Source organism: Struthio camelus, chromosome 13 (assembly GCF_040807025.1).
Source record: "Struthio camelus isolate bStrCam1 chromosome 13, bStrCam1.hap1, whole genome shotgun sequence".
NCBI lineage: Eukaryota > Metazoa > Chordata > Aves > Struthioniformes > Struthionidae > Struthio > Struthio camelus.
Window position 1 is genome coordinate 18,404,391 of NC_090954.1, and position 21,056 is coordinate 18,425,446.

General features: G+C 42.6%; 1 protein-coding gene across 4 annotated transcripts in view; it reads right to left on the reverse strand.

Annotated features, from left to right (window-relative positions):
- SLIT3 (slit guidance ligand 3) overlaps window positions 1-21,056 on the reverse strand; it is a 617,690-nt gene that overhangs the window by 151,341 nt on the left and 445,293 nt on the right. For all 4 annotated transcript variants that reach the window (XR_011144002.1, XM_068960054.1, XM_068960053.1 and 1 more), the window contains 2 exons: window positions 11,060-11,131; window positions 5,678-5,749 (listed from right to left, as the gene is read on the reverse strand). Coding sequence is in view for 3 of the 4 variants with exons in the window: in XM_068960054.1 (XP_068816155.1) it covers window positions 5,678-5,749; window positions 11,060-11,131 (144 nt within the window). In the remaining variant the exon portion in view is untranslated. The remainder of the gene's footprint in view (window positions 1-5,677; window positions 5,750-11,059; window positions 11,132-21,056) is intronic.

A 21,056-nucleotide genomic window follows, 5' to 3' on the forward strand; every position in this document is an offset into this window, starting at 1 on the left:
ACTACATCATCTACTGCATTTAAAATAAGCAAACATGCCGTTCCATATAGTTGTTATGTATCTGCACATAATGTTAAATAAACACAAAGAAGTCATAAGGAGGCTTTATGCTAATTCAGCCTGATGCTGACCTCCTACTTTTATATTCCAAAATAAAATGTATCCAAGACACAATAAAATATGAAATGTGCACTTAAACGATGAATTACAAGTTACAATTAAACTTCAGGTTCTGCAGGTATACAAGATTAATTCAACTGATGTTCTAAGTAGTTAAAAATAATGATTAATCAGTGGAAATAGTTACTAATAAAAATGTGACTGCACAGACTCATCTAAAAGCTTGGGAAATATCAGGCAATGAAAGTGCTGGAAGCACTGCTGCACATGTAACAGCAATAAATTTGTTATCTTCTAGAGAATGTATTCAAGCCTGTAGCAATCTTCCAGCACTAAGGTCTTGGCACACAAAAGTCCTACTGAACCTTTAGAGTCTCTAGACATTACCAACCTCTTGAACAATTCTAAGCTTAGGGACTTCACAAAGACTGTACAAACACATGGCCTTCCACGTGCCCTGAAGTTTACCATACCTTCTTCTGTGCCCTGAAGTTTACCATACCTTCTTCTAAGGGTCTGAAACAATAATTGCTGAGTTCTCTTTATTCTCCAGTTCTTCTGCATGCAAAGGCAGCTGCAACTTAGCTGCTTGGTTAAGTCAGACCCCAGAATATAGAATTTTTTTCCCCTGGAAGTTGACTCAGAACTTTTTGGGGCAGAAAAGCCTAACACTGAGTCCCTCACTCCAGACCATATGTTTTCCAGCTAACCGTTCCTTTATTTTGGCTTGGCTGAAACATTCTTACTGAAGTGTCAAATTCTGACTTTATGCAATGGCTTTTTCAGTCCTCAAAATGCTTTTAACTTTCCTTCAGACTGTGAAAACAATTCTTGTTAGGAAGAATTATATTTCCCAAGCTGAATACAATGGCACAGGCTCAATAAGAATTTAAGTTTTCTAAAGAGGAGGAATGGATTGGGGTAAAAATAGCAATAAATTTCTAATATCTGAAAGAAACTTAGACATGCAATTTTGTTTTCCCTACACTATTTCATATTTCTTCCTAGCAAGTTAGGCTAAATAAATCACAGTAAAACTATCCAAAGCAATTTGTTACTTTAAAATAAGTTTGGCAGTTATTGCAGTAGACAGTATTTTATTGCAGATTTCAAATCACCAGGAATGACACCACATACATCACGAGCCAGGAGATGATGGGCTAAACGGCAACGCCGTGTCAGCATCTAAGCTGTCCGTTGTCTCTGTGCCCAAGCTGATCTAAGCTTTTAAATCGTTCACAAGCTTAATTCAGCATAGGAAGGAAAGTGAAGGAATTCTCCCTCTGCAGCGATTTGAACTTTATTCATTCACAGTTTAACAGACTAAAGGTGTCAACTATTTTGTCCTATCTCATAAAATGTCCCCAGAGAGTCTGGATAAGACCTTCTGAGCATACACATGTGAGAAGGTCACCGACCCCAAGAATAGCTGTTACCTTTGATAGTGTTAACAATAACCAAACACTAATCTCACGCAATCCCCTCACTGATAGTCAAGATTAATTTTCAGTTGATTAAACAAAAAATTAATCTACTTCAGAAAGCGCATATAGCAATTGTGAAACACGCAACTGTTCATAACTCAGCGCCCACGTTCTGCACTGTATGCTACCAAGTGCTCCAATGCAAGGCAAAGTTCAGTCCTGACTATTTAACTTGCAAATACAATATACTACTAGTAACAGAGCGGGGACCAAGCAGTTCTCAAAATTTTGCTTAAAGTTTACATAATAAATCCTGCAATCAACCAGTTCTGCCATGCTTCTTGCCACAAGCATACTATTTGCTCTCACGTTTGTACAAGGAGGAATATTAGCCGGCAAGACTTCCAACACGAATGCTGTGGCTACGTTACCGCAGCTCACTGACATCTGTGCTGCTTACTGTTTTTCAGATCCAAACCTTTCTAAGTACTTGCTTCTCATGCGTACATCCTCGTATCATCTTTCCGAGACAGGGAAATATGTCCTCATTTTATAGAGGGGGCTTTGGCACAGAGAGGTAGTTATTTGTCCGACAGCTATCACGGAAAGCATGCAACACAACTTTTTCCTCCCAAACCCACATTGGCATCTTTGAAACTAAACAGCCCTATTTCTCGTGCCTTGACATGTCCTTCCTCCAGCCCTTGGCGGCGGCTTCATGGCAAGTTCTCCACAGCTCCAGATTCCAGTAGAGGCTGGATCCTCTTACGTGGTCAGTTTTGTCCAGAAACAGCTTTGAAGCTGGCTTCATACTAAAAATACACTATGGATCTAAGCCTCACTGCCAAAATATTGAAAAGGAACGTCGGACACTGTAACAGAATTAAATCCGCAGAACACAGAGAGCCAGGACTCATCAGCGACTCCCAGGCGCAACCGTCATGTGGCAGGACAGAGGTGAGAAGGAAAAGCTAGAAAAAATCTGGGATGAAGAACAAATGTTCTTAAAGACGACAGCCCCTCTTCCTTAACTGTTGCCACAACCAGAAAACAAAACAAAACAAAACAAAACAAAACAAGCTCCCCCAACAGTGAATCAGAACTTCTGGTCAAATGTTTTTCATCATACCTAGTTTTGTTTACCTACTTTTTTCTTTTAGGAAGAAAAAAGGAATAGAAATTCCTTAATCCACACAGTCTTTATACACATTGGGAACAAAAAAATCACTGAGAAACGGCTAATTCTTTTTTCCTATGTGTGTTGGGAATGGGGAGATCCTGGGTCCTAACAAGAACAACCTTGCCTTTCTTTTACTAAGTGCAGAGAAAATCCAAGGCAGAAATGGCTTATTTAAAGTGTTAAGATTTTGTGACCTGTTTCACTCCCCTAGGTAAGAGATTTTTTGAGAAAAATGTATAGATTTAAAATAAAAACTTATGACCTGTTAGCACATGGATCACTTAACACTTTTAAAAGATTTAAGTTTTATACATTTTGTGGGATCTGCTGCTGTAATAAACATTACCCTGGGTTTTGAAAACTGTAATACACCATATTTTCCTTCATCTCTACGTACGTACAATAGGCAGAGTATTCTGACAAGCAGTTTTGCCTGGAAACACTAACTTAAGTTAACTTCAAAAGAAAGTAGAGTAGTAACCTACTATATATATAGGCCTCCATTAGCCAGCTAGGCTAACAATATTGGCTGTCTTCCAGATAAGCACTCTCACTCGCTTGGGACCCATAGGGAGCACTGCAGTTGCATGCAAGCAGGGGAGTCAAGGGAGGAGCCGAAAATGGGAATACGGCAGGAAAAGGAAAGCAAGGAATTTAAGCAGTGCTTCATTTTTAATGGAAACAAAGTTGCTTACTTTCATTTGTGCATTAATATTTCCCCCGCCCTTACCTTTGTTTTAAACTCAGCTAGCTGAAAAACCCAGCTGCTCTGTGCACAGATTAAACCTCACCAGTGTCTCATTAAAATGTACGCCGCCAATCGCATTGACTTACGCATAAGGAGAATAAAAGTTGCTCTCAGCTGAGCTGAGGCGTTGTATGCAAAGCAGGGCATTGCTCCGTAAAGATATTTAGGGCTACAAACTGAAACAAAGACAAAAGGGACTGGCAGGGAGGAACCTGCCCAAGGTCTGGGTGAACACAAGGCCATGAAGGATCAGGGAAGCAGCTCTTGCCCATCAGTTGGAGGGGAAAACCTCCTAAGACCTACCTGCAGCGAACAGCAAGAGTAAAATCTTTCAAAAGAAATTAAAAGCCCACGGCGAGCGCAATGGACAGCTGAACATACAGGAGGAGGCTGACGTTTTCCAGGTTGGGGTCGATCCTGTGCTAGAAACCAGTCTGCCAAAGAGAGGAGGAACAGACTGCGCATTGCAATGGCTTCGTCCAGCTGTGGCAGGAAGGAAACTGAGGCAGAGACTCAGACTGAACAAAACAGGCTGTTCAGAGGCAGCTCCCTTCCTTCAGTCCTCTCCTTGCCATATCTCACCTCTCTGCCCTCTCTCTTCCCCCTCATCACCTTCCAGCATTTCTTCGGCACTATTTTACCTACCTGAATTTAAACCAGTCTGGTCTCATTTAGTTAGAAGAAGTTTTGGAGGACTGAACAGAAAATGCAGTCATTTCACTTGCTCCTGCGTGCAAGTTCAAGCGCTAGAAATTTTCTGCCCAGTTTATATCCTAATTTCCTCTCCGTCCACCCCAATGTGTTCTGCTCCACTCCTGAGGCCCCCTGGGGGTATCTGTATTATTTGCAGCTAAACCTGAAAAACTTTGAGTTGGGAGGTCAATCCCAGCGGAAGCGCCTTGCCTCTCCAGCTTGCTCCTGGCCACCACCAGAAAGCTGTAGCGTTGCTGCATCAGCAGCAGTTTCACAATATGCCAAAACTGCAGCGTTCAGTAAATATCATTCTCTTATTGAATTGTTTCCAGACAGCGTTGAGGGATTTGACCGTTTTACACAGTAGGCTGAATAACACTGCTCTAGCTATTCAACAAAGGCTAGCAACACTTAATATATATTTTCTGGAGTACTACCAGCTGGATTCAGGGCACAGTGAAAGGCCCATCTTTCTGCATGCTGCCTCAGAAGTTTACTGCAGCATATAAGTTAAGCACTGAACAGCCTTCTAATATTAGCACTAGGCAACAAGTTATTAATATTACCTAGTATTCACAGAATAAAATGATGGCAGCTTTTAAAAATAAACTGTGCTTATATAAAACAAACTGTCTTCAACGAGTATTAATAAAAGTAAATGTTTTAAAACTGTATTTAAAATTAACGCAGGTAAAAATAATTCCAGTTGAGTTTAACCTCTTTTCCCAACCTAGAGCTCTTTCCAACAGTCTTGTTTCTAGTTCATTTTCCACATGCAGCTTCTGACCTTGTATTGCTCTCTTTTACCCATTATAAGCTTCACTGTTTTAATAGGGCTGTGAGTGGCTAGGCTGAAATGTAGCTGCATTTAAATTCAGCTTGGTGTTACAAACAGCTTCTAGAAGGAAAAAGTAATGGTTGTCAAGAGATCCTACCTTCCTCTTAGCTTACTTGTATAAAGTAGTATTTAATCCACTTACTAGCTTAATAAAGTAGTAATTACAGCTAAGAAATATAAACTTTCTCATTAGAGTTCTTCCCTAAGTAGCCTGCCAAAAAAAAAAAAAAAGTGCAACCTCAGTCCTGCACAATACAGAAAAAAATTTTGGTATGGGCGTATCTATCCCCAGCCCCGCTCTGATTAACTCCACCAACCAGTGCCTGAGCTATGAGGTGGTTTTTAGGTAGTATGAGCTGTTGGGGGCACAGACTAGCCTGCAGGTGCACGTGTACAACAGACACAGGGAACAAACTAATGCACAGGCTTTGAAGAAGCGAACGAGTAACCAACCTTCAGGGTGTTCATCTATAAAAGAACTTATTAGAGCTGTGTAAACTGTTCCTCCTTTTAGCCTTCATGACCAATTTTTCATGTACAAAAGATTAGATGCTTCACGCAAGCTGGCACTTGCACACAGAAACATAAGTTCTCCCAGACAGCATATTATCATTTTTCTTTTTCTTACATGCAAGCTCTCCCCAAACACCCATTCAGTTCTATATTCTACTTACAACGAAATGAGAGATTTCAAGCCTTTGAACGCATCAGGTGCAATGTCAGTTATTTGATTCTTGCTGATGTCTCTGGAAAAAGAATTAGGAGGAATTAAAAGAATATTCACAAACAGGAAATTGATGAAAATGCTGTATTTCATCTTAAAGTAATTATTTGTACTGCTGTAGGTTTTGGAAGAAGATGCTTTGTTATACAAAAGTAGAAATAAAAGATCATACTATCTCAGAGGAATTACAAACTGCATAAGGACACAGACAAACAAGCAAATTCCAGGAATAATCCAAAGGCATCAGTTAGTACGACAAGCGGTAGCCTCAACACATCAGAAGGCCACTGTTGATAAGGTCTTTCATTTTATGGCCGCTGAAACAAAGAAGAGTTTTATGAAAAGCTTTGAAGAACAACAGTGAGGTAGCCCACTGAATAAAACCCGTTGATAAAACCATCTTCAGAACTATCGATAATGAAGGGGGCTTTGTGACTGTGATGGGGGCCTCAAGCATGAGGGGCAGCCAATGACAAAGCACAAAGGTCACCTGAATATTTAAAAGCAGGCATGGAAGGATAATGTTACAGAACAGTATAGGAGTTCAGGTGTTGATAACAAATTAAACGATAGATAAGGTGAGGAGAGGTTCTGAGGTAGCTGGAAAGCACTGACAGGACACGCATTAAGGAATATGATGGGACTGAAAGAGAGGTGGCATGGCACACGGACCAGAGGAATGGCTTTTGAGGCAGCAGGACCGTGTTCGTCCAAGTTAGAGAAGAGACCTGGTGGTAAATGAGATGCAGTACGATCAAGGATTTTATCTTTCGAAACACCAGAAACATATGCTATAGTTAAATCAAACAAAATTCCCAACAAAACTCTACACAATTCCTTAAGGATTACTCTCAGCTTATATGAACCAATATTAATAATTCTTAGGATGATGTTTTGAGGTATGTTGGATAAAATTTTAATCAAGTCCTCTGTTTTCAAATCTAGCAACATAGAGCAGGATTTTCTTTGGTTCTCTTATAAGGCTCTTGAAAGCTGCTCTGGAACCTACTCAAGTCTTCTATTGCAGCGTCCTGCCTACAAGGACATGATTCAATGAAGGTTTGTGGTTTTTCAGCTCAACTCATAGCAGCTGCATTTGGGACAGTGAAAATACAAATATTTATTTTTATATCTTTAGTGAAACCTGTTAGTATTTGCTACCTTTGTCTAGTAATTCATATGTAAGCAGAAGTCTGGCATAAAGATTTTACTATCGATTTATTGAACAACAATTTAGAACCTATTACAGTGTCATGAAATCATGAGTTTGCTGAACAATGACAAGCATCTGAAAAGAGGCATTTAGTTTTGGAAGCAAACATTTCAGCACTATTTTACGGATTTGCCTCATTTCAACGTTTGCATCCTTTCTCTCCCCACGTCAGGATGCTAATGAGCGTATAACTAATGGTGCCTGAACTTGCATAAATGTCGTGCTGGCTGATGACACTCACCCTCTCCATGCAGCTGCACTACAATCAGCATTATAAGATAATTAGACCCATTATTTCCTTTCCATTAGAGCCTAAGCTCCATTGCTGTTGGATAAGGAGGCTCCATCTCCTTCTGACTTGACTGAGGCAAAAAGATTCAATTATGCCCTTGTACTTTTGTTCTCTTCCTACGGTCTGCTGCCCTCCGGTTCGATCACCCTATTCTGTGCTTGATTTGCATCAAGCCACATAGACACGTGTTTCTCTAACCTGCATGACTAAGCGGACTTCGGTCACACAAGGCTCCCGCTCCCTTCCATGGTTTAAGGCCCCACTAAGAATCACTCAGTGGAACTGCAGCTCTTTAGCCAGAAACGTAATAAACTTATCAGGATTCCACCCAGGCAGGGAACGCATGAGCCACCTCATGCTCCCGCCAGCGCGCTAGACATCTTCCTCTTTCGGAAGGCTGTTCAACACACCTTGGAGGGTGGCTGTGCTCAGTTACCGGTTAGGGACGTAAATTGTTGCTGACTTTGCAGGAGGGAAGAAAGGATACCCTCTGAGTCACTGGATCACATATGACTGTGCGGCAAACACACTGGCTGAAATATCTTTACTGTAAAAGGTTTTGAAACAAAACACATTTATTTTTAGATGCAGCCAAATGCAAAACTATTAATAACACTGGATGAATATTCTCCGTGTTGACTAGCACTATTAGAAACAGATTACTTGATTATCTCTAACATTTAAAAAGGACTATTCTCATCTGACAAGAGTACTCAGTAAAAACCCATGTCATACTAATGATTTAGTTTTTAGGGGCTGCTTAACAAAAGCAGCAGCACCACCGAGCTACTCAGAAGACTGTGAAATCTCAGTGTGTTTTCTGCTAAGATATGGTAAAATCAGTTCGACAGTATCAAGCACCAGAGCTAGAGAGCTACAACCACATCTTTCAAAGTGGCTCTGTGTACCTGGCTCTTAGTCTTGTGCTACAAACCTGCCTGCCAAAAGCCTCAGAAAAGCACAGATAAAATGGCCGGGAATGCCATACATTTTGCAACTGCTAAGCTAGGAGGTACAGAACTACAGCACAAGCTTAACTGGTGATATGTAAACGAATTCAAAATGGCCTGTCTGGGCAGGGTTACTTCATGCAATGATGACAACAGCTTCCAAGCCTTGGCTGACCAACCATCTTTCCCTTGAAGGAGATGGGATGCATCTCCTTCAAGCCCCCCAAACCTCTTCTAGAGCCCCTGGGTGATCTAGCAGAGCTGGAAGCTGTCACTGTCACAGTCCTTCAAAAACCTGGGGAACCACTGTCTCAGACTATACAATTCAACTGCATATTTGAATCCTACAGGTATCAAATCCTCCTTCTGAGACAGATACGTCTAGCTTGGTGTAATTCACCGTGCGAGACGACACGGGTAATGATGATGAAGTCCAGGACACACAAAAGATTTCAAATCCTTTGCCAAGAAACAATCACATACGTAACTCTTGCACCCTGGAAGCTACTGAAGAGCCATTCTAAATAAAAAAACCCAGCGGCATGCAAACTTAACACTGGAATTAATATTAATATATCTTCTGCTAATATTTCAGCCTACTCACATCAAGTCATATAAGGATCATCCGAACTAGTGGCTCTACCTTAAACACTAATCTCAGCTATCCAGTCATTTAAAAACAGGAGATTGCAGCATCTTGGTGGAAAAACTCAGTAAACAATCAAAAAACTGATGGTGCCATAAGCGAACAGTCTATTATCCTAACATTCTTGCATATGTATTCACCAGAAGTAGCAGAATACAATAATATGATTCACAATGTTATGCTAATATTATCCCTTGAGTTCTATCAAAACAATAACAATAATAACAATAACAGAATTCTTCATTTGTACCCTGGGTAGGGCATCAATTAATGAAATCAATAATCTTCATGCTATTGCACCACTGGTTGAAATCACAGTGAGTGAAATTAAGAAAAGCTGAAGGCTTCAATGATATCAAACATGTCTTGCTATTACCGATCTGGGAAAGAACGTATAAATCTCAAGAGGTAACTTTTTGATCAAGTATATTCTTGTGTCAATATCCCTGGACATCTCGCGCTCTGAAAAGGTGATGTCAATAATCTCTTCCAATAATGGAACAAATGCCGTCAGTTAAACTTTGTGTAAGAGTAACATCTGATTCAGGGCCACACGGTTCAGCAACAATAAAGCCTCGACAAGGAGACAGGTCAAAAATCAGGCAGGAAAATACCATATTTGTTATGGGACCTTCTGCAGCATAACTATCTATCCCGAGTTCTTCCACAAAACACTGCCACATTAATTAAGCTTCGATGCAGATCAGCTGGCATAATAACTTATTATTTAACTGTGAATTCAGATCTCCATGATGCTGCCAATAGTATTCCAGAAACCTGTTAACACAACTAACTCACTAATGGAATTCTGCAGTAAATTTTTAACATCAGTCATTTCACGTAAGTGTCACACTGGGCTGAGCAGCCAGTCAAGTTAAAGATCTTTTTTTGGTCAAGTCCCATAAAACTAGAGTTCACCAATCATGAAGACTGAAAGGACAGTAAAACATTGCCAAAATCTAAAATTAGTTACACCTCGGAAAGAATTGAAGTAGTGACTTTAATAATGAAAGAGTCCAAAGTTAGGTCACTGAAAAGGGATCTGTCATTACTCACTGAAATTACTGTCTTGCTATCTAATATAGTACGTCTTTAAAAATACATACAGCTATATTGAAAGTGAGACAGAAGAACAGAGACTCTACGAGATTGATGATTTGACCTGTTAAATATTAAGATCCATATTTACAGCTCTTCAGCTCTAGGAACTGGATGACTTTGGACTGGCAAACACAGTAATTTTACTCCTAAAGCCAATGGTACAGCTCAGCTTATTTCAGTTTCCAAAAGCATTAGCTCTCTCATGATCCCAAGGCTCCTGTGAAACGAGCTGACAGTTTCTTAATTCCAGTATTGTTCACATCAGAAAATAACTCTTCAGGCACCTTTATGAACAGCGTTAGCAATGAGCTACAAAGACTGAATTACTTCTCTCATTTCCGCAAGTTACTGGTCCAAAAGTACACATTTACATTTTGATAGGACAGTGAAGCAGGAGTAACTCATTTTACCATTATCTGTACGACAGTACTATTGTCACAACATCTCTCATATATCACTTAAAAATAAAAAACAGAAAGGAGGAAGATCAGAGGTTCTTCCTCTGGTCTGGTTCTTCTTCACCTAGGTTAACCTGGGTTATCTGCATGAGACCACAGGTGATTTTTTTTTTTTTTAATCCAGAGAAGCAATACAAGAAGTAGTAAGACAAGAATTGTCTAGGCATCTACTAGTTATTAAAACATGGAGGAAATGAGCTCCAGCAGCTTTCTCTGTTTTCCTGTAAACAATCAAACCACTTCAATGTCAGGACACTGAACGCACTACGAAAATCCAAACAACTCTGCAAGAACATGTATTCTTGCTGTTAACCGGTGCCAACCAAACTGAAGTGGTGCAAACAGACACCAGGATGAATAGGGGGGGGGGGAAGGGGGAACAGAACCTAAAATCTTTTCGGGGGAACTGGATTCAAAGCTTAGATGGAGTAACAACTAATTAGTTCACATTGTCTATAACAGTAAGTGCATCTGAGCATTATTAAGGGTTTCATGCACTGTTAAACCTCTTGGACCAAATTCCAGCGTGGCTTAAGCTTTGAAGAGATTATTTGTGCATTTCCCACTGATTTCAACATAGAAATGGCCAATATGTTTGTAAAACAAAGATAATGAACTTGAGGGTAAAAGATTCAAGACTGCTTGCATGTTGGTCTTGTTTTTAAAACTTACATTCTCTTAAGTTTCTTGTACTGGGTGAAAGCTCCAGGGGGGATGATTTTGATGAGGTTTTGTTCCAAACGTCTAAAAACAAACAAAGCAATAGACATGTTAACTACACAGTTGTAAGACAGCAATAACATCAAACACTCTAACAAATTTTTATACAAATATAAAACTATTTTATAGAGTTTATAGGTGAAATAGATTTTTCTTTTGAAAGCTGCTAACCTGAGAAGATAGCGAGAAAGTAATTTAATAATATGAGAAAAGAATAATTTAATAAATGAGAAAAGAAATTAATCTCATTGACTACATGAAATCTATATGGAAAAAAGCCATAAGCTGTAGAATTTGCATCTTTAAAGCTCATGGAATTAATAAAAAAAAAAATCTGAAGTATACTGTATTACTACTTAGTCAAAGCTAAGGTAGAAAATATAGGTAACTTCCCTGACTAGCTGTTGTAAACAGAAGGTAACGATCAACACTGAAGGCTGTGCTATGTTGTGGCAGCTTAATAAGCAGATTAATAATACTCCCAGAGTGACTCAGGAGTAATCATCTGTGGGCACATGCCAAAGTTGCCTCCCTACATGCACAACTGGCACTAACAAAGCTGTCGTGAAACAAAGTGGAATCCATTGCAACATGAGGTCAGATTTTTAATGCCCTTCAGGGGGAAAAAAATCTACATCAGAATAAAGGGTCAAAGACTGTATCTTCCAATTTTAACCAACAAGTAGTGAAGGGGTTCTAAAATATGATCCAGGCTGAACCAAAATGCTTTTGCTTTCACTGCTGAGAGCTGTTTTGAAAGAACTATCCTTTATAAACTAGCACAGGCGCATGTATCAGTAACATAAAACATAAATAGCTTTAAGATACAGAATACAGTAAACATTAAAATCCATTTATATTCCTTCACATAAGTATTTTCAAGTCTTTGTCAGCAAGTTCCTAAAAAACCCTGCTGAAAGGACTGTCTTCTCCTCACATGAACCCTAAATACTCCTCTCTATTAGAGGTGCAAAAGTGGACCCTCACGCAACAAATTCACGTGACCACGGCAGCCAGCATGCTACAGTCACGGCTAGAACTGAAAGCAAGACTGCATTTTACCTAGCTCTTACTTACTATTCAATGCTCGCGTATTTTTTTTTTTCCAAATTTTTCATAAAAAGAAGCAGTTCTAATTGCAAAATCCTCTGGTTAAAAATGGCACAGGGTTGACATATAAAAACATCAGAACACTGGAGTGACAGAACGAATCACCCGCGTCATTTAGAGCCGCTGCAACAGGGCGGAGGGGAGAAAGAACACTTTAAAACTGTGAACGGAGTTAAAATGAGAGGCTCTGAGGAGTCGGTCTTGTTTTTTAAATGATTTAGGAAGAACGGAGGGAAAATGCGTAAGGTCCATCAGCCCTCTATGGCACCGCATATCCTTCTGTTGATCTGCGCCTTCGGTAGGCAAAGGAAAAATCCCCGTGAAAGTAAGATATCCTGCCAGGTCAGTTACAGTCCAAGACGCTATTTAAACCATGAATATTCTGATGCTTGCACAGTCAATGCGTACAGTCTCTTGCTTCATTTCTCTAGCAGTCTATTTTAAAGGTTGTGATCAGAGTTAATTCTGTTCCTTGTTCTGCGATTTGAATTAGCGGCTGAAATTTCCCTTCCGCTTGGTCTGAATATAACGTGCCTCATTTCTGGCAAGCCCCCAGTGAAGCGCAAATTGCCGTAAGCTTCAGCGCACCAGTATTGTTGCGGGTTCGTCACCAGAATAAGCAATACACGTGCTCTTCCCAGAAGGGCTTTTTGTGAGCTTGCCAGGTTGCTGTTTCGCTCCTCCCAAGCTTTTCTGCGCGGACACTTCCACGGACAAAGGGCTTGCCTTACGGACACGACCTGGGGCGTCACACGCGGCGCCCAGCGATCCCTACAGGGCAGCTCAAATAAAGCCGCAGGGTGCAAACTTGGCCCCATTTCATAATTGCTCAAAATTGCACGGAAATTTCAGGCACGCGGCATTCGCAAACGCGTAGCAGCAGCAAGGGGCAGCGTCCTGCGCCAGGCTGCTCTCGGAGGGTCGGCTCTCAGGTACCTTCCGACGCCGGCCGCGGCCTGCTAAATAACGTGCAGCATTAAATAAACAGGTACTTCTTAAAAAGTCCAAAGTACTAACCTGACTACAGTTTTGCTACCCGTAAACGCATGTTATGGTTTGGCATGGGTAGGCTGAAAATCACACCGCAGCTACGCAATTAAGACAGTGAATACAAATTATTGAGATTAGCATTTTTTGCTGTTACCCAGTGCGACCTCATAAATGACACGCTAAAGCCAGCACAGCATTGGAAACCTCTCGGAAACACTGGGTTTTGCCAGAACAGGTGTCGGCATTTTCAAGGTGACGAAGGCTTAATTATAAACCAGTGTTATTCAGGATATAATGGGAAACGCTGCCGCTTTCAAATAAAGGGAAAATTTTTGTCCTAGTCTTGCCTTTTTTTTCTGCAGAAAGTGAAAGGCTAATCTGTATTTCAAAAAGAATTACGTTTATCTAGTTCATCCAGAACACGACCTCTGGAAAACTGCATTTTTCATGTTCTACCCTGCATGCTGGGAAGTGCTGTCAAACACTATAAACCAACTGCAAAGAAACATCGGCGAGCTGAATTTTTGTGTATCACAGGAATATACAGAAACTTAATTTTACAAAGCATTTAAGAACTTTGTACAAAATACAGTCCCCAAAGAGTAAATTTCCATTGAACTACTGTCCTCCACATCTTACATTTCTTATAACTCAATAAAATTCTCCTCGACCGTCCTCTGGTATTTCATAAGATCTGTTTAAAAGAGTCAACACGTCGAATTCAGAAGACTGATGAAACACATTGCCTGTGTTCAAGGCTCTCCGGGGCTCTTGCTCCTGCTTCCAGCCGCCCCGCCGCGTCCCTCGCTGCCGGCTGGGTCACTCGGACCCGTTCAAGCACCTCTCCCCTCCTCTGCTGGGGCACGTCTCCTGCCTCCGGGAGCCTCCTTGCAGAGGCTTCAACAACAGCATCAAAGGACAGGCACATTTTCCTTTCTCCTCTCTAACGTATCATCAGAGATCGGAAAGTCAGAGGGCCTGCTGGATTCGGATACGTTTTTCTCGCAAGAGCGCGACGATCTGCAGGATAAAGCCCTTCTCCTTCCCACTCTTTTCCAAATGGCTTTACAGCAACGAGAGCAAAGAATAAACACAGCAGAGAGAAAAACAAGGGAAAATGATCCAGTTAAATATGACAAACGATCGCAGAGCAAAGAAGGAGCACTCAAATTCCCATGCTAATCCATCTCAGGGGTCACCGAGGTGCAAATCTTGTCATCACCTCCCCGGCTGGCGCCTGTGCTGCTCACACCCCGGATGGCAAAACACAAAGGACGACACCTCCGCCCAACGCAGCTTTCCGAGAGCCAGGTCGCCCTCTTAGGAGGGGCGAAGCCATTTGTCTCGAAGAGCGATGCCCCGCGCAGAGCGAGGGAGACAGCCGTATTAATTTGGGCCTTAACTATCTCTCCTTCATCGAGGGAGAGAAAGAATTTGTTACTCGGGTCTCTAATGGAGCAGCTTGCTAGCAATTTTCCCCTTCCGAGCACCATCTCGGCTGCTAATGCGCAACGCTTTGTCAAGCTTACCTACCCGTAACATGGACAAATCGCTAGCTCGGGGAGAAAGAGAGCGGGAGCGAAGCATCAGCGCTGATAACTCTCGGCCGTCGCACGCAGCGAGCCCCCAAACGAGACGGCGAGCCCCGCTGCCGGCGGCGCGGAGCGGCCGCGCCGAAGCTCTCCCCCCATCGCCGCCTCGGCTGGCGGCAGCGCGCGGGGGCACCGGCAGCAGCCCGACCCACGGCTGGCGGCACCCGCGCAGCCCGCCCCAGGGATGCCGCCAAGGGCACCAGCCTCTCTTTTGCCCGGGGCGGTATCTCTGCCCCGTGCGCAGGGGTTTGCAGGGAGCAAGGCAAGGCCGGTTTGGGGGGATTAATCGGCGCGTCAGTGCCATGCGGCGACAAGGCCCTGGGTTGGGAAGGTTTATAATAGGAAGGAGAAAACTTGCAGAGCACCAAACAATCAGGAGAAGGACCCGTTCTGCCTGCCATGGAGCCAGGACAGGGTTATAGCAGCGACTTGGACCACTCTCTTACATTCATCTTAGGTTTTGCTTTTGGACTCTGATGAAGAAAGGTCCACAGGCATGTTTTCAGCCTTTAAAAGAAACGTTATCACACTTAAAATCTATTCTCCTTTCTACAACGATGGGCTAGAAGCGAACGCTCTGCTGCCTCTCCACCCGAAAGGCGAGCTTCGCTGCTGCTACGCGCAGGAGGCCCAGCCAGCTGCCCCGGAGGGCCTGCCCAGGGCCTGTCCTCCCGCTGAGGCCCTCCAGGGCCACCTGTTTGGCAGTGAAAAACGCAGAAGTCGTGCGGTCGCTGCCCGTGAGGCCCAGCCCGCAGGTCCCCGTCCGCACCAAGGTTCACAAAGCGCGAGGCCGAAAAACCCCAGTCCTGACACCTCTCAGCGCGCTTATGGGTCTGCGCTACCAAGGAACGGCCTTGCTGCGCCCCTCTCTCACCCCGCAGCTCTCTGCCAGCTAGATGACGGAGTGCTTTGGGATGCAAAGAGATTAAGCATTTTAAATACCTCACTGCTTACTGTTGCCGTTTTAATGAACAGCCAGTTAAAGCTTTCAAGGCTCCACAATTGCTATAAAAAACCCTAAATCCATGTGGCTCTCCAAGGCTTTTATACTGCTACCTTTATCACAGTGTCTGAATGACTTCCAAATAAAATTAGTAATATGTATTATTAATCACTCCCATTGAGTCTGCCTCTCCACCTTTGGACCTGGCGGGCTGAGAGCCCGTAAGCTGTCTGCCTAAACTCATACGAACTGCATTTCCCTTCATATTCCAAAGCCTGGTGTTCGTTTCCAGGACCTAGCTGTCTACCTCCCGCTCTAGTTTTAAAAAGCAAAGATTGCCTCTTAACTATTTACTTCACTAAGGGCAGGCAAAATCCCACTCAGGGGATCATTCACCAAGAACGAAGTAACTTCTCAAAACCGCCCGACCTAGGAACCTACGTAGATGGTTACCGCTCATCACAAGATGCTCCCTGACACCATGGTGCTCATTTAAGAGAAGCAATAGCGGTGCTGGGTTTTCTGGTGTAGCGGAGTTAATTCGGTTTAGGCTGATACGAGTCACTAGTGTAGAAGTCCCTCAGGTGTCTGCGGGAAAATGCCGAATCTGTCACGTCAGGCACAGTGTGAATACACCAGCTCTGTTGTGGTATGGTAATTTTGTGTCAAGTGCTGTAAGGACAAACAGGAAGACAGCAGAGAAATCTGTAGTCTGATGTTTTATGAAACAGTTGACGTAACACTGATGTCTCTCTACACAAAGAGCCAGTAACATACTGCCACATCCAAACAATGGCTTTTCCTCAAGGTTATCCCCTCTCTGTAGCACCACAATGGGCCACTTTCCCTAGGCTCGACCCTTTGTCCTTCTCATCACCCGTCATCGCTACTTTCTCCTGCCTCTCTAATTCAGTTATTTTTCCCATTTTGCCATGGAGCGAGGACAGCGGGCGCGCCGAAAGCATGCTACCCAGATGCACGAGCTCCCTCTCAGAGCAGGCAGACGCCCTCCCTGGCTCTTGGCCACCTGAAGGCTGTGCCCAGGGGCAGCCTCAGGGGCTGCAGGTGCGCACACCTACTTGAGGAGCCACCATCAGCAGATATAACCAGCCAAAGGTTAGACAGAAAAAGTTTTGGAGTAAAATATCAAATAATGTCCTCCTCCCGCTACTTCCCCCCATCTGATGTACTGAATCGCCTCTGTATACCACGAGGAGCTGAACCCAGATTAGACAGAGATGATTTCCCATCTCAGCAGACTTCGTGGGCTTACATGGGTCTGGGATCAGGGTCTGCAGGAAGAATTCCATCTCTACGGGAGATCTGCATAGGGAGATGTGGCTGCAAGTGCAAATCTGGGAAAGCAAGTGTCACTAGACTGGAGAGATTTGGCCATTTCCAACTCCCTACTGCTGAAATGCAGCATCATTGCACACTTCATTTGACCAGCGCGCACGCGTTCAGGTGCGTTTGCGTTTCCGAGATGTTTTGGCATAGGAAAGACAGCATAAACATGGGTCACGCTCCCAGATTCCTGTGACCCACAGGGATTTTGGGGCAGAGGTTCCTAGAGAGCCACCCGTGGAGGCTGAGCCTCTCGACCTGCTGCTTCCCAACAGCACAGCGTTCGCGCTAGCCCCCGGAGGCCTGCACACCCTCCTGGCTCTGCTGAGGACTTGCTCGTGCTGTTTTGTGACTTGTTTACAATATCACTCCATCTGCAGCTCAAAGGCTGTCCCTGAGAGACACGTGGTTTCTCCAGCACCTACTGGCAAGCAAGAGTTGGTCTATGGTTACATTTCACAAGTGTAAACAAGCAGTAATGGCTTTTAACATAACAGACTCATATTGTACAAGTGGCTTTGCTAAGACTGAGATTTTGTCTGTTAGGCCTCAGAAAGAGCAGCTCCTTAACGAGTCTCACAGCTGTCTGTTTCTCATTACTTTAGCAGGTTGATCCTGCCTATCTTCTATCTTCCAATTCCTTCAAAAATTTCCCGCCCAGGGCACGTCCCAAACAGCACAATCACCAGCTCGGCGGGTTGAGGATTTCTGCAAGTTGGGTTATATTATTTTGGTGAAGTTGTAACAGAAAATTATATTTTTAGACTTTAAGCGTAAACTGAAACAGTTACCTGACGAAAGAAAAAAGCCATCATTTAACGGATCATCTAATTTCTTGTCAATAGTCCCATACATTCTGTAACACCTATTTTTAGTATGCATTTACAAACGCTGACACAGAAAAGGTGAAAGACAAGAAATAAGTAGGAAAATTAAAGAGCTTTCTGGCGGTTGAAGTGCTGTCACCTGTAATATCAGGTCAACAAAACAGATTCTGCCACTGAATAGAAACATCCCTCAAATCCTTTGTCCTTCACCTCTTTCTTTAACAAAATAAACAGAAAAAAACATGTGTAAACTAATAGACCATTAGTATTTTCATGCAGTAACAAATCTGGTTAGTATATTTTATTTCAAAGTCATGATCTTATGCTCCATATTTTATTTTCTCTGATTTCTTCTACACTATCTTAATCAACTTCCAAGACATAGATGCTCATTATATGATAAAATCTCCTAACTTTGCTTAGCAAAACAGAAGGTTTTGAGTGACGTTTTTACTAGATAAAAAAGCTACATGGCTTGTTGTGGACCTGAATCTCCTAGTCTGTGTTAGGTGATACTCGGTTAACCGATCTGATTACTTGCTATTACTCTGTTATTGTCCTTGCTGGCCATACAATTTATTTTTATTAACAGGGCTAAATTTATGTTCCTTCTGGGCTGAAATGATGTCTCTGGGAAAAAAAAACCAAACCAAAACAAAAAACCAACATGAAACCTGTAAGATTGCTAACTCCTACACTCCCTGCCTGAGTAAAATTCATCTGCGCAGAATTTGTAGAAATGTCACAATTATAAAGAGGAAAGGATAAGCTAAGAAATTGATAGAGCTAAAAGAATAAAAATAATTATCAGTGTATAAAATCTAGATCTATCAAAACCAAAACACCTTCTTATATCTAGTGATGACACTAGTTACATTTAATTTTACAAATAAAAGTGAATACATAAGAAATTAATCCTGCCTTAATCTAACCACACTAACTCCTTGCAGTGATTACTTGTTTGCAATATTGTGAAACAGACTATCGTATTTTTCTTAACCCCTCTCAGTACACAAAACATCTTTATTCTTGACATTTGCAATGGCTTTATATTTTCTCTACTGACTCTCAATCTAAAATATTTCCTCTATTACTTTTGTGTTTTGCTCTCATTGAATAGAAGGTCTTATGCGTAATTTTGGCCTGACAATAGAAACCGCTTTTGGATACTGAGTGCAAGGAGCCAACGCTACAGCTTGCCTTGTGAGATCCAGAAAACAGTAGTCAAATTTGACATGTGACACTGTCCAGAGCCAATTTACAGCAGCGAATGAAAATCGTATTATATGATTCAACTACAGGAGCCAAACCGATTCCCTAGCCAGAGAACTTGCCACCAGAGGCAATTATGGAACTTCTATTAGAGTGTTCAAAAATACCGTGTTGGCTTAAGCAACAGTATTTACTGAAAGCCTGGGAAAATTATTATAATTTTCTTTTAGGAAGAGGAACAATATAAAAAAGCAGAATTGTCTTTCCTCTGTCCCCAAAGTTTAGAGGCTCTTCACGCTTATATTCTTAAAAAAAAGAAAAAAACTCACTTGCCTTTCTAAGCTGAGACCTTCAGGGCCAAATATAAATGCATACGAAATAGTTATGGTGCAGTTAATTTATAATTCATACAATAAATTTTTTAATTAGAATAAATAGAGGTGCTCAATCTTTTTATAATAGCTTTCTAGCTTTATTTTAATAGATAGAAAATTGATTTTGAATATGCCAGTTATTTATTTTTAAAGATGGCTCTAAGAATATTTTGCATTTCTGTAACACCTTCCTCACCATCACAAAAGATTCATCAAGATTCCTAACTTAAGTCACAGCTCTCCTATAATACACACTCATACACATAGTGAAGAGCAGAGAGAGTAATCTCTCTTCTTCCCAAGAGCATCCGGGAAGCAACAAGAGCAACAATCTCTCCCATCTCTCTGTGGCTCCATCTGCCATCCCTCAACTCTGCCCAGCTCTACTCAGCACAGCACTCAACGATGGCAATTCTCTAAAAATTAAATTTGTCAAAAAATCATTAAAGATAGGACAAGCAGAAAATTACATGTCAAAGTGGTTCTCTAACAGAAAAGTGAGTTTGTTTCCATTTTAACACAACCATAAGAAAACCAACAGTTAAGTGCATTAGATTTTTCCTTTATGCCCAGCGAACGCTAGCATTTTTCCTAAGAGTAGAATGCACCCAAATCAAGAGTTTTCCAGACTTACAAAAATAGTAGTCGTCAATTAAGCTATCAATAGTGAAGATGATAAATTAAACCAAGATAGAGCAAGTGATTCCAAACTGACCTTGCGCCAAACCTAGGTCCTGCAAGACGGGCAGCCCTCCTATTTCACTCTTTTCTGTGCTCAGTAGCCAGACTGGACTGCGGTTATTATCTGAGCAGATACGAGCGCCAAAGCGGGACTGTCCCTTGAGGGGCTGGCAGCCTCTTTGCTCGGTCTGGAACAATTACATCAGCTTTTAAACCAAAGGTCCTCATTTCTGATTTAGATGTAAATGCCGATTGGCATTTTCTAGTTTTTTAACTGTCTGGATTTGAATCTTTAAACATTTTAATATCATCCTTTACCTATTAATGTAGTGGGTCAAAAAACCAAAAGCTGAAATAACCAATTCCATCACGGGGCATCACAAGGAAACTCATACGTAACAAAGGTGCATCACCCAGATCTTCCTAAATGGAAGAAATAACCAACATTAAAATGGTTAACCTCTACGTAGACTGCCACTAGCGGGCAGGGACAAGGACACGCAGCCTGTTGTCGGGTTTCAGAAGCCCACGGTGGTGGGAGAGGAAGGCACGGGTGGACAGGCATGGTTTCTGGTGGGAAGAGACGCCCGCGCTCCCCCTGGCTGCCCAGGTCCGTCTCCCCATCCGTCCACCGCGCGCCGGGGCCCCTCGCAAGCGCCGTGCCCCGGCTCTAGACAGCCCTGCCGCCGGTCGTCAGCTCCAGGCGCTCCTCCCCACCGCAGGCTCCCTCCGCTGCCCCACCACCCCTTCCAGAACGAACACGCTGGCGGTCAGGGCTCTGTCCGTCTAGCCTGGCGCCCTCGCCCGCAACAGCCGCCGTGTGGGAAGCGCCCTGGTTCTGCCGGGCTGAGCCCGCGCTCGGTCTGACGGGGACGG